This window comes from Rutilus rutilus (genome assembly GCF_951802725.1).
Source record: "Rutilus rutilus genome assembly, chromosome: 3".
NCBI classification, from domain to species: domain Eukaryota; kingdom Metazoa; phylum Chordata; class Actinopteri; order Cypriniformes; family Leuciscidae; genus Rutilus; species Rutilus rutilus.
The window spans coordinates 39,389,274-39,402,941 of NC_140211.1; the positions used below are offsets into that span (position 1 = coordinate 39,389,274).

Sequence of the window (13,668 nt, forward strand, 5' to 3'; positions counted from 1 at the left end):
GAGCCAATTGTTTTTTAATGTTTCAATATCGTGATTAAAATGACATAATTTGGAAGCGGATAATTTCTTCACAAACAGCTCATTACAACTCAGGCCCCATCCACACTACTGCGTTTTCGTTTAAAAACGGAGACCTTTTGCTACGTTTGCACCTCCCGTCCACACTAAAACGGCAAAAACGGAGACCCAAAACGGAGAAGTTTAGAAACGCTGCCGACCCGTTTTTCGTTTTGAATCTCCGGAGGGCGTTTTAGTGTGGACGGGTCAAAACAGAGGACTTTAGAAACGATGACGTAGTAGAGGCTCACGCTCGGATCTATGATTGGGTGTCATCAGTCATGGCGTAGGCTATATCTTTTCTAGCAGCTGTTGTGCAAGTAAATTCTGCATTTTACAATGCTAACTGCCTACATGCGCCGCAGGCAAGCTATTATTCAAGCGATCTGTGACAATTCCCGGTAAAATAGTGGCAATGTGACAATTCCTGTGTGCAACTGACAATTCCCGATAAAATAGTTTACGTTTGACAATTCCCGGTATCGACCGTGTACATGGAGCGTCGGTTTTGGGTTAACCCGGGAAGAACCAGCGCATGGTGGGATAATTTTATCAATGAAGTTGTGTTTACACCGGCTCGCGCATGCCCAGTGTTGGTGAATGGTCACGTGATCCGCGTTTTCAGTCGTTTTAATGTGGACGGAGATCAATTCTAATACGCAGCTAAAACGCTGGTGTGGACGGAGATCGTATTCGTTTTAATTCTCCGTTTCTAAACAAAAACGCAGTAGTGTGGACGGGGCCTCAATGTTAGAATGCTGCACCTACACTGAGTACACTCGATAGTGTGAATAAGATCAGCGCAACACAGACCACTGCATTGACAGCGTGAAACATATGATCTGTCTACTGCCAGGGCTCAGCGGAAGACAGAAAATGACGGTCCAGCGCTGATTGAGGAATTAAATTCGAAAATAAAAGACAGTTTGACTTTTTTTTCTCGCATCTGTGAATTTATTTTTTAATAATTTGTTCTGAGATGAAGCGAATATATTTGTGCGGGAATTTCTCGCACTATAAAAGCTAACCTTGCGGGAATGGTTTAAATTTTCCGCAATCCCCACATTCCCGCACCGAAATTCAAGCCCTGAAATGGCAGTGGGATGTGTAACTCTAGCATATGGCGCATATGTCATATAAAGTTAGGCAAGGCCAAACAGCGTTATCCATGTTGTTGCGATTAAATCGCTAGAGTAAGCTAATAGTGAAACTGATAGCGTTTTTCATTTAATTACAATATGAGGACTGACGGTAGGCTATAAAAATCTGCGTTTCTGTGTAGGTGATGACAACCATCTTGACAGCAGCAATCAAAGCATCCAAATTACGGTAGACCTTAATTTGAGATAGTAAATTTGTTCCTAATCAAAGGGAACACTCAACCACAGAACAGCTGGGTGAGTTTTGTATTGGCTTATTGGATACAGTAAATGAAGACTGTCAACTTCTTTTCAATAGGCTACTATTTCATCACCCAAAACACTCCCACTCTGTGCTGTATATTCATAACCAATTATTTCAAAACCAACAACCAAGCCACATAAACAATGCCATTGGCACTAGTCTACATTAATGCACAATCTTGAAAAAAGTACTATTGTTGAAATTCTCAGATCAAGCAAACTTCAACGCACCCTTATCCACTACCTGCTAACGTTAGTGCACTGCACCCGAGCAAGCACACTTTGCAGTTCCCCCGGAAATGCATTTTTCTAGTTTTTATTATAATATTTTATTTTTTTTACTTTTATTGAGCAAGGATGCATTTAATAGTTTAAAATCTCTGAATCATCAGAAAATCCAGAAAAAAAGTGTATCTAAGTTTAAAGCGGCACAACTGGGTTCAACATTGACAATAATAAGAAATGTTACTTGAGCACCAAATCAGCATGTAAGAATGATTTCTGAAGGATCATGTGACACTATATATATTAAAATATATGAGGATAAGAGACTTCAATTTTTTTTTTTTACAAATCTTACCAACCCCAAACTTCTGAATGGTAGTGTACATTATTATTATTTCACAATCTGAGTATAGGTCATTATTCCCATGTCTAATGGTTTAATTGCATTTCATCCAACCAAAGAGGCATTTTCAAAATGTTATGCCTGCATTCTTGAAAACAACATAATAAAATAGTATCCCACATTTAGCACACAGTAATTGAAAATGTGAGCAATACCCTCACTGCAAAATAGTATGGTTACTATGTTATTCTTTATTCTTCTAATTTCTGAACACAACCAAAGTCTCAGACAAAGCAGGAGTTCTCCAGCTACCATGAGTCTTTAGGATTTGATTTAACATAAGCTCCAGTGTCGTTGACTTCAAATGACTGTGGCAGGATGAAGGAAACGTTCATGCTTAATTTAGTGAAATCACATTTGATTATCCAGACAGTTAAGTTTTCCTATTACGAAGAGTCATTTCTCTATGAACAGTATTCCCTGGCTGAGATTTCTGAAGCAGAAGAGTTATGCAAGAGTCACAGGATTTTAACATTTTACAAAGAAGTTAGCCTACTCATGTAACGGTTTGTAATGTTGACATTTATATGCATAAGAAGTTTTATAATTAGTCACATTAGGGTTTGGAGGTCCCTACTGTGTCATCCAATACAGTCCCAGCGGTGCTATAGAGTCACTCAGGGTTGTTGCTAAACCCTTTGCTCTGAAAAAGTCTTTGTACATGTCATGTCTGTGGCTTTGTATTTAAACAAGGATATTACCCTTGCGTAACCTTTGCAGGAGTCTATTACAAAACTTAATCCTAAATGTCACTCACATTTCTTTCTTTCCTTGTTTGACCTATTCCCAACCATCCAGTTCAGAGTGCTTACAGTTTGTTAGTTTTTTTAATACTATGTTAATACAATGATATCCTCTGAAATACCTTGGAGTGCAATGTTAAATTATAACCACTACTATGGCACATATCAAAATATTTGATGACATCACTGTACCACAGTAGCGAGGCCAGACATTTTAAAGTGAGCGGACCTTGGCAAAATAAGGTGGACCAATGGCTACAAGAGCTGCTTGTGGTCTCAGCCAACCCAACACTTCAGCACAACTTCTCCATTCAGCTAGGTTTGTCAACCATTACTCCTTCCTGGACAGCCAGGAATCTTGGAGTCGTGATTGATGATCACTTAAGCTTCACAGACCATATTACTACAATGGCCTGGTCCTGCAGATTTGCTTTATACAACATTAGGAAGATTAGACCCTTCCTATCAGAGATGGCCACACAACTCCTTGTCCAAGCTCTTGTTCTCACCAGACTGGACTATTGTAATGCTCTTATAGCGGGCCTTCCGGCATGTACTATCAAGCCTTTGCAACTGATCCAGAATGCAGCAGTGAGGGTGGTCTTCAATAAGCCGAAGAAAGCCCACGTCACACCTCTTTTCATCAGTTTGCACATGCTGCCAATAGCCGCTCGCATCAAATTCAAGGCACTGATGCTTGCCTACAAGACAATCACTGGCTCTGCACCAATATACCTAAACTCGCTAGTTTAGACTTATGCGCCCTCCAGAAGCTTGTGTTCTGCAAGTGAATGATGACTCGTGGTGCCATCCCAAAGAGGCACGAAATCACTCTCAAAAAAACTGCCCGTATCTGCTGGTCTAGGAACAGGTTTCTCTGTAATAATAGCATATTGGCAATTTGGCAAACGACCCCATGCGTATCTGTGTTTGCGCTATGGAGAGTGTCAATGGTTTCTATTTACGTGTTGATTTCTTGAAGCAGTGGCCAATCAGAGGTGCTTAAGTTAGAATCCACTCACCGCTCAAAGCACCAGAGTTTATATCCAGTGCTGAGTTCAATTCTCGCAAATCCTCTCATTATAACAAACAATAACATTTTTCATGCTTGACCAGCGGCCATGTACACGTTGCAAAGTCTTGCGACTGACATCTGTTAAATTCATGTATTCATTATTGTCTTGTAGGCCTGTCTTGCATGATTTTTTTCTCTTTTCACTCAAGGTTTGCTGTACATAAGGTATTTTTTCCACAGAGCACTGTACTATTTATGTGAAAGAAAAATAGTGTGACATTTAACTTCACCCCCTGTGTGTCTTCCCTCCTCTCAAATCTTCATGGATCTCTCATTTCTATACGGTTTTCTCACTCTCTTGTTTAGTGGGTTTTTTTTTTTTTTTTTTTTTTTGGTTTCTTTAGTTAAAACAGATTTGAAGTATTGTTCTATAATTATTTTGTGTTGGTCACATTTAAAGGAATAGCTCACACAAAAAATGTAAATCACTCAACCTTATGCTGTTTCAGACTTCCTTTCTTTCGTGGAACAATAGGTGTAGTTTTAGAATATCCTGAAAAGAATGGCCAAAATTATGAAACTGAATAGAGGTACATGAAATTGGCCATTTATTAGACTTTCTAAACTAATCTTTCTTTTGATGCAGATCTCATTGAACCCTTTGACTGGTATATTCTTCAAACCTTTTTCTTTTGTGTTCTATGGAAGAATGTAAGTCATACACTTTTAGAACAAATGATGACATAACTTTCATTATTGGGGGAACAATCTGTTTTGACTTTGTTTTGATCTGACCTCTCCACAGATAAATTCCTCTTTTGATTTCCTAATTTTTTTCTAGTTTGTTTGCTTTTTGGGGTTTGTAGCAGTGTAATGTGAATTGATTATTATGCTTGATTTGTCTGTATAATCGTTGGTAAGCGTTTCTAGCTGAGGGGAAGAATTTTCAGCTTGTGGATGTAGAGTTTATTTCCCATTGAAATGTGCTGTAAGAGTTTGTTTTAAAAGTTTCCAGAAAGGAATAGCTCTATTTTGTATAAATTCTGTGTCTCTATCTCACTTTGTTTCTCCAGGTGACCCCCTCGTCTAAGATTGTGGGTGATCTGGCTCAGTTTATGGTGCAGAACTCTCTCTCTCGGGCTGATGTGGAAGAGAGAGCAGACGAGCTCTCCTTCCCTCTGTCTGTGGTGGAGTTTCTGCAAGGACACATTGGAATACCACACGGAGGATTCCCTGAGCCCTTCAGGTCAAAGGTGAGATCACACTGTTTAATGAAAACTGATGTAAAAGTGCAACAATATTTCTCATAGAAATGTTCCTTGGAGAATTCAGGTTTTTTTTGCCATTACATTCAGTCATTTAGCAGACAACTTTTATCCAAGGCACCTATAAATGTGGACAAACACAAGCAGGTTTTTTATTATTATTATTATTATTATTTTTGAGAGTACTGTTGAGAGTGACAGTGGCTTTATTTTTGAATAATCTCTAGCCACACATAGAGAGAAAGAGTGTGGGCGATGAGAAAATGAAAAGGTGAGTGGATGCTATAAAGTGAGAGGCAGTTCCTAAGATCAAGAGAACAGCTTTGTGTGAATCCATCATAAAGTTTTTGTATATGTCTGAAAAACAGGATAAGAGACTAAAGGCTGAGTAAAGCTTGTCACTTGCAGGTTCCTTGTCACTAGTGTCTGTGGCGTTTCCTCCTCCTTGTGCTTAAAGACTTGCTGAGAAAAGAAACCAGATTGATCCACTATATTGCACAAACACATCTACAGTCATATGGTCACAGGAGAGACTTTTGCTTTATTTTTTAAATGGAGTTGTTACTGTGGAGTGAGGACAGACTTTTTGCAGCTTTTGCAGTCGAGGGCAAATTAACTTTGATTTCATATTTCTCTGGCACACACAGAGACAGACAGACAAACCCTTTTGAAGCACTCTGAAGTCCAAAAATGAAAGATCAAAAGCTGTTTATCAGCACTGGCAGCATTTCCCTGTAATAGAGCTCAACGTGTGGCCTCACTGTAACAGAGAAAAATAGACCAAAAAAGACAGAGACAGATTTTACCATTTCATATAGCGACTTTAATTCTGTGTCTTAGTAGGACAGATAAAAATATAATAAAGTCTGAATTAAGTCAATTAAACTTTGTAAGTGTGACTGACATTTGCAAACTGCTTTAATTAACCTTTTCTCACACAGAACCATGAGGTCATTATATTTTTGAGTAGACAAAAATATGACTTACTTCTCCACCAGGCAACAAGGATATTTCTGATATTCCTGTCTAAAAGTGTGATCATTGACATGTTCCAGCAATTACAAAAAATCCAACGCATATACTTTGTGCCTAGCTTAAGTTGCTAAGTAATTAGTATTAGTATTTAGTATTTATTAGCTACAATATGACAAAAGTAAAACGTCTCGGTTACATATGAAACGTCTCGGGTTACGACTGTAACCCTTGTTCCCTGAGAAGGGAACGAGACGCTGCATCGAGAATCGACACATTGGGGAACGCCTTCAGCGTGACGCGTCTGAAGTCTGTATAGAACTAGTCCAATCTTGATTGGTGTTGCGTCATGACGTCACTCGTGACGTCGCATGTGACGGTGATGCGGAAGCTATAAAAGGACACTGGCACATAACAGCGTCAGCTTCTGATTGGTCGAAGCAAGTCGTTCTCAGGAGCGCGCAAAGTGTGGCCGAGGGACGCAGCGTCTCGTTCCCTTCTCAGGGAACAAGGGTTACAGTCGTAACCCGAGACGTTCCCTTTCGAGGGAACTCGCGCTGCGTCGAGAATCGACACATTGGGGAACGAAATGCCCACTGCGCCACACTGAGAGATATACGCCCTGGTGTGAAGCAATCTGGCACACTCAAGATGAGAGCAGAGGTGTAGAGGGCAGATCTAGACTGTAATGTCTTATGAAGGTGTGTGGGGAGGCCCATGCCTGCGGCATCACAGACCTCTTGAAGGGAAACACCCGCTAACAAAGCTTTAGAGGAAGCCACTCCTCTGGTTGAGTGGGCTCTTATTAGAAGAGGCGAAGGCAAGTCGCGCGCCTCGTAAGCCGAAGAAATAGCTTCTACTATCCATCTGCTGATAGTTTGCTTAGAGGCAGGGGAACCCTTCTTCAGTGACCCAAAACACACAAGTAATTGGTCCGACTTCCTCCAGCTCGAGGTTCTCTGAACATAGGCCTCAAGGGCTCGGACAGGGCATAAAAGATATAACTTCGCTTGCTCATCAGACACATGCGGTGGAGGATGAAATGCCTGAAGAATTACAGATCGTGCTACATTTGTAGGCACCTTAGGCACATAGCCAGGTCTAGGGTGGAGAATGGCTCTTACTCTGCCGGGAGCGAACTCGAGGCAAGAGGGAGCAACGGATAGCGCCTGCAAATCGCCGACTCTTTTCTGGGAAGTAATAGCGAACAGGAAAGCTACTTTCAAAGATAGAAATTTCTCAGACACCGTGTCCAGTGGTTCGAAGGGTGCCAGGGATAACCCCTCGAGAACCACAGCCAGGTCCCCCGTGGGGACCCTGGACTGGACGACAGGCCTCATCCTCCTTGCTCCACGAAGGAAACGTATTATAAGTGGGTGTCTCCCCAGGGTGCCCACCCCTAAAGGCGTGTGGAAGGCAGCTATGGCCGCCACATAGACCTTAAGCGTGGACGGGGAGAGCCCGTCAGAGAAGCGACTCTGGAGGAACTCCAGCACTGAAGCCACTGGGCAGTTAACTGGGTCCAACTGATGTTCTCTGCACCATAAGTTGAACACATTCCATTTTAATGCATACAGTTTCCTCGTGGAGGGGGCTCTAGAGTTTAGGATGGTCTCAACAACCTCAGTTGAGAGACCAACATTTATGAGATGGTCCCCCTCAGGGGCCATACCCACAATTTCCACAGCTCCGGCCGAGGGTGAAATATTGTGCCCTCGGCCTGAGAAAGAAGGTCCCTCTTGATCGGTATTTGCCACGGAGGGCCTGAGAGAAGGGTTATGATGTCCGAAAAGCATACTCGGGCCGGCCAGTACGGGGCTACTAGTAGCAAGCTGATCCCGTACCTCCGGATCCTCTCTAGAACCCCTGGGAGCAGAGCGATCGGGGGAAATGCATACAGACCACGTCTGCACCATGGCATCCAGTCCCAAGATGGTGGTCCTTCCACAGACCCCTGGTGTAGCGGCCCTCCATGACCGCACCCCAGCCTGTGAGGGATGCATCCGTGGTCAAAATTTTTCTTTGACACGGTGCTCCTAACACAGGGCCCTGGGACAGGAACCATGGTTTCTTCCACATTATCAAAGAACGAAGGCATCTGCGCGTTACTTTGATCGTGCGAAATGGGTTTCTCCTCGGGGAAAACCCTTTGGTCCTGAGCCACCACTGCAGGGCTCTCATATACAGCAGGCCAAAAGGTATCACGTTGGACGCTGCTGCTAGAAGACCCAGAACTCTTTGAAAATGTTTGACAGTGATGGCCTGGCCTAGCTTGATACTCGTTACTGTAGTCAAGATGGTGTTTACTCGAGCAGGAGACAATTGTGCCCGTATCGTGACTGAATCCCATACTACTCCTAGAAAAATAGTTCTCTGTAGAGAAGAGTCTCAATCCCAAGCACCTTAGATGGTTCAGAACAACATCTTGATGTTGAACCGCCATCTCCTCTGATTGTGCTAGAATGAGCCAATCGTCGATATAATTGAGGATGCGAATGCCTTGAAGTCTCAACAGAGCAAGGGCAGCATCCATGCATTTCGTGAAGGTGCGAGGTGACAGTGCTAGGCCGAATGGAAGAACTCTGTATTGATACGCTTTTCTCCCAAAAGCGAACCTTAGAAACTTCCTGTGTTGGGGAAGGATGGATATATGGAAGTAAGCGTCTTTTAGATCTATCTTGACAAACCAGTCCTCGGACCTGATCTGACTCGCAATTAGCGGTATGGTTAGCATTTTGAACCTGAATCTCCTCAGAAACCGGTTCAATACCCTGAGATCTATAATAGGACGCAACCCCCCATCCTTCTTGGGAACTATGAAGTACCGGCTGTAGAACCCGGCTTCCCTCTCCTGAAAAGGAACTTGCTCTATGGCCTCCTTTGCCAGAAGGGACTGAACTTCTTGTTCCATGACCTGACCCTGCTTGGGGCTGACAAGCGTGTGTATGACCCCGTTGAATTTTGGTGGACGATAATCGAATTGAATTCTGTACCCCTTTTCCACTGTGCGCAGGACCCACTGAGATATATTTTGAAGACCTTTCCAGGTGTCTAAATAATCTACTAGGGGGACCAGTCTGTCTGGACTGGCCTCGGATGTCATATTTTGAGTTTCGGTGACCTGAAGCAGTTGACTGGCAGGAATTAAACGATATCGTTTTTCTACAGGCCTCGTGAGAGGAAGCGAAATCGACAGGGCCGCAATATTTTCGGGCGGACACTGCGATTCGCGTTCGCTGGAAACCGATGCATCCCGAAGCGCATTTAGTGGCGGGAGGCAAACATCGATTTCCTGAGGGCTCCGTGAAGGAGCGAGATGTTGTTGCTGACCACCCTCAGAGGCCTGTGCATCGCGTCAGGGCCTCTTCGCCCGAAGCCTTCCTCGCCTGAATAACAGTCCTCAGATCTGCTTTCGGCTTGGAAGGCTTCGACTGAGAGTGTTGCCTCTGGCTCCAGGCCTTTTGCGGGGGAGCACGAGAAGCAACACTCTCCTTCTGCATCTGCGGGTGTGAGGAGCTGGCGGCGGCCTCGTGGGACTGCCCCCTGGCAGCAGACCCATGAGACCTGGAACGACGGCAGGGGATTAGCTGTTTGAACGCGGCTGACTGTCGTTTCGCCTCCTGAAACCTCTCGACGACATTATTGACGGTGTCGCCAAAGAGGCCAGAAGGCGAAATCGGGGCATCGAGGAGGAAGGCCCTGTCCCCGATGCCCGACAGATTCAGCCACAGATGTCTCTCCGTAGCCACCAAAGCTGCCATGGAGCGGCCAATGGAATGGAATAATTATGTACGAGAGGGCTCGATATACGTGAGGAGAAGGGCTTATCCCACGATCTCGACACCTCAGAGTGGAGATCTGTGAAAAATGGAAGACTCCGACGCGGAGGTTGTGACCGCGATTGCAGGAAGCGCTCATCAAGTTTACTTTTTTTAGTCGCTTCCTGCTTCTCTGATGGCCATTCAATATTCAGTTTACTGACCGCTCCGGTCACAACCTCCAGCAGCTTCTCAAAGGCAGGAGAATGGGGTGGCAAATCACATTCTCCTACCTCAAAGCTCATAACATCTAGCTCCTCGGAGCCAGATAGTTCGAGCATCGGGTCCGTTTCGTGGGCGGAAGAAGCCGCAGAGTGGGCTTCCGACCCGTGAGCGGGACCGATGGAGCTGGCGTCTGAATGCTGAGAAAGGGCCGAAGCCGTCTCAACATCCTCAACCAGCTCCATCTGCGATCCCCATGAATGCAAGCGCCGCGCTGCCTCGGCAGCCGTGGGACCCGATCCATGGGGAGCGCGTGCCTGGCCTGTCTCATCAAACAGGCTCAGGCGGGAGCGGAGCGTTCTCAGGGGCATTTGATCGCAGTTAGCACAGACAGCACCCTCGAGCGCTGCCCGTGTATGCTCCGCACCCAAACAAACAACACACAGCGAGTGTGTATCACCCTCGCTTAGATAGCGTGGGCAAGGGGACACACACTGCAGAAATTGTTTGCTCTCTTTTGACACCATGATATATATATGTGCTTGTGAAATACTGACAGGAAACTATAAAGCACACCTGAACCAAACAACGTCAGCTTCTGATAGGCTGAAGCAAGTCGATCACGGGCATTCCGGGAGTATGGCAGGGTGACGCAGCGTCTCTTACATACGTAACCGAGACGTTCCTTCTCAAGGGAACTCGAGCTGCGTTGAAACGCTGTGGGAACGCTAATACCCACGCCGCCATAAGAGCAAGTGTCCGTCTGTGTGAAATCAATGCGTACATCTAGGCGAAAGCAGCTGCGCCCCTGGATTGGTGCAGCCATACTCCTGGCTGAAGGCTGACTGGCCGACTAATAAGCAAGTGAGATGGCCGTGACCACCCACTTGCTCATCCTCTGCTTAGATGCCAGGCACTCCTTTGTGGTTACCCCAAAGCAAACGAACAGTGTTCAGACTTTCTGCACAGTTCTGTGGACGTAAGCATCTAAGGCCCTAACCGGCAGAGCAGATAAAGTTTCTCTAGGTCTGATGTCCAGAGGAGGACAGAAGGCCTGCAGTACTCAAGGTCTTAGAGTATTAGTAGGAACCTTAGGAATGTAACCTGGTCTTAGGGTGAAGAACACCCCTTACCATACCAGGAGCAAATTCCATGCAAGGGAGGTACCGAAAGTGTTTGAATGTCTCCAATTCTCTTGAGAGATGAAATAGCGAAGAGAAAGACATTTTCAGAAACTTCCTCAATGGGCTCGAATGGAGCTAGGGAGAGGCCTTCTAGTACAACAGCCAAGTACACCTTCAGTGTGAAGGGGGATAACCCTGTGGAGAGGCGCTCCTGCAGGATCTCCAGCACTGCACCCACTGGGCAGTTAACTGGGTCCAGCTGGTGCTCTCCACACCAGGAAGTGAAAAGTCTCCACTTCAAGGCATAAAGTTTCCTTGTGGATGGCGCTCTGAAGTGGAGAATGGTTGGGCCTCAGTTGAGAGACCAGAACTTATGAGTTGGGCCCCCTCAGAGGCCAAGCCCACAGTTTCCACAGTTCTGGACGGGGGTGAAGGATCGACCCACTCGCCTGACAGAGTAGGTCCTTCCTGATCGGAATCTCCAGAGGAGAGCCGTCGAGGAGAGACACTAGGTCCACAAACATATTCGGGCCGGCCAGAACGGGGCTACTAGCAGTACACTGACCCCATCCTGGCGAACCCTTCCCAGAACTCCTGGGAGCAGAACAATCGAGGGAAATGCATACAGACGTGACCTCGGCCACGTGTGCACCATGGCGTCCAACCCTAGAGGGACTGGATGGCTGAGTGAGAACCACAGTGGACGATGTGTGGTCTCTTGGGATGCGATCAGGTCGGCCTTGGCTCGACCGAAGTTCTCCCAAAGGAGCTCCACCACCTTGGGGTGGAGTCTTCACTCCCCGGGCCTCGGCCCCTGCCTCGACAGGATGTCTTCCCTCTGATTTAAGTACCCTGGGATATATCGCTCTCAACGAAAGTAGCTTCCCCTGGGCCCACAGGAGGATCTGGTGAGCCAGCTTGTATAAGGGGTGTGATCGCAGTCCCCCCTGATGGTTTATATAGGAGACCACCAATGTGGCTCCTCAGGTCTGGGAGGAAGTGTTTCAGAGCCTGAAACACTGCCAACATTTCTAGACAGTTGATATACCACAAGAGATGATGGTCCTGCCACAGACCTTGGGCTGGGCGACCACTCATGATTGCCCCCCAAACCGTGAGGAAAGCATCCGTCGTTAGCGTGACACAATGACAAGGAGCTCCCAGCACGGGCCCTTGGGACAGGAACCAAGGTTCTTTCCACATAACTAAGGCATTGCCGCGTGACCTTGATCATGCAGAGCGGGTTTTCCCTCGGGGAGAACCACTCGGTCCTGAACCACCACTGCAACGGTCTCATGTACAACAGGCCACAAGGTAAAACGTTGGACGCTGCTGCCATCAGACCTAACAGTTTTTGAAACTGCTTTACATTGGCTGGCCTACAAAAGGAAGAACACAATATTGGTACGCTTCGCCCCCGAAAGCAAAGCTCAGGAACTTCCTGTTTTGTGGAAGGATGGATATGTGGAAGTATGCATCTTTTAGATCTAACGTGACAAATCAGTCCTCGGACCTGATTTGTGACACGACTTGCTTAAGAGTAAGCATCTTGATTTTTTTTTTTTTTTTATTATTATTTTTTTTAGCTTCCCTACAGCGCAGATCTAAAATCGGATGAAACCACCCCATCCTTTCTTGGGACCATGAAGTACCTGCTGTAAAACCCGGACTCCCTGCTGGGTGGAGGAACCCATTCTATAGCCTCCTTTTGCAGAAGAGCTTTTACTTCTAGTTCCATAACCAGAGCCTGCTCGGGGCCAACCACTATGGGTATGACCCTACCTGCAGGACCCAGCGAGATATATTTGGTAGAAGTGTCCAATCTGCCAGAAGATCTACTAAGGATACCAGCCTCTCGAGACTGGCCTCTGGTATATCTCTGGAACAACTGAGTGCCCTTAAGCGGTGCACCGGCAGGGAACAACTGGCCTGACCGAGCGAGCAACCCTCGGGTAAAAACTCACTGGGACCCTCTGCGCCCCGGCATTAAGGTGGGGTTGGCAGACCGGCTCCCTGAGGGCACAGAGGGGAGACGGGCACCGTATAATGAGGTGGAAACCGCCTTCCCCAAGGAGGGGCGTGCCCTCAGAAGCCCGACACTACTGGCGTCAGGGCTTCTTGGCCTACTTAGAGATAATAACGATCCTCAGATCCGTTTTACCATAAGTACAGATATTAGAAAGGGCACGAAGCACTCGGCGCGTGCCCTTACCATAAACATGGATTTAGAAAGTGCATAGTATTTTATACAGCAAAAAAAAAAACAGAAAGATATTTATTTTAATTTCTCAAAATTAAATAAAACCATAAACATAGATTTTAGAAAGGGCACGAAGCACTCGGTGCGTGCCTTTACCATAAACATGGATTTTATAAAGTGCGTGTCATTGTAAAGACTGAAATTCTACCCCTACAGCCTTGTGTTCATCCATATTAAATTTGTGACTAAAGTCTATTGCACATGGTTACAATACTTTCTCA

The 13,668-nt window shown here is 45.8% G+C and overlaps 1 protein-coding gene across 2 annotated transcripts in view; it reads left to right on the plus strand.

Moving 5' to 3' along the window:
• Nucleotides 1-13,668, plus strand: part of pcxb (pyruvate carboxylase b) — a 239,641-nt gene that overhangs the window by 207,345 nt on the left and 18,628 nt on the right. For both annotated transcript variants that reach the window (XM_084406108.1, XM_084406109.1), the window contains one exon: nucleotides 4,920-5,099. In XM_084406108.1, coding sequence (XP_084262234.1) covers nucleotides 4,920-5,099 — 180 coding nt within the window. The remainder of the gene's footprint in view (nucleotides 1-4,919; nucleotides 5,100-13,668) is intronic.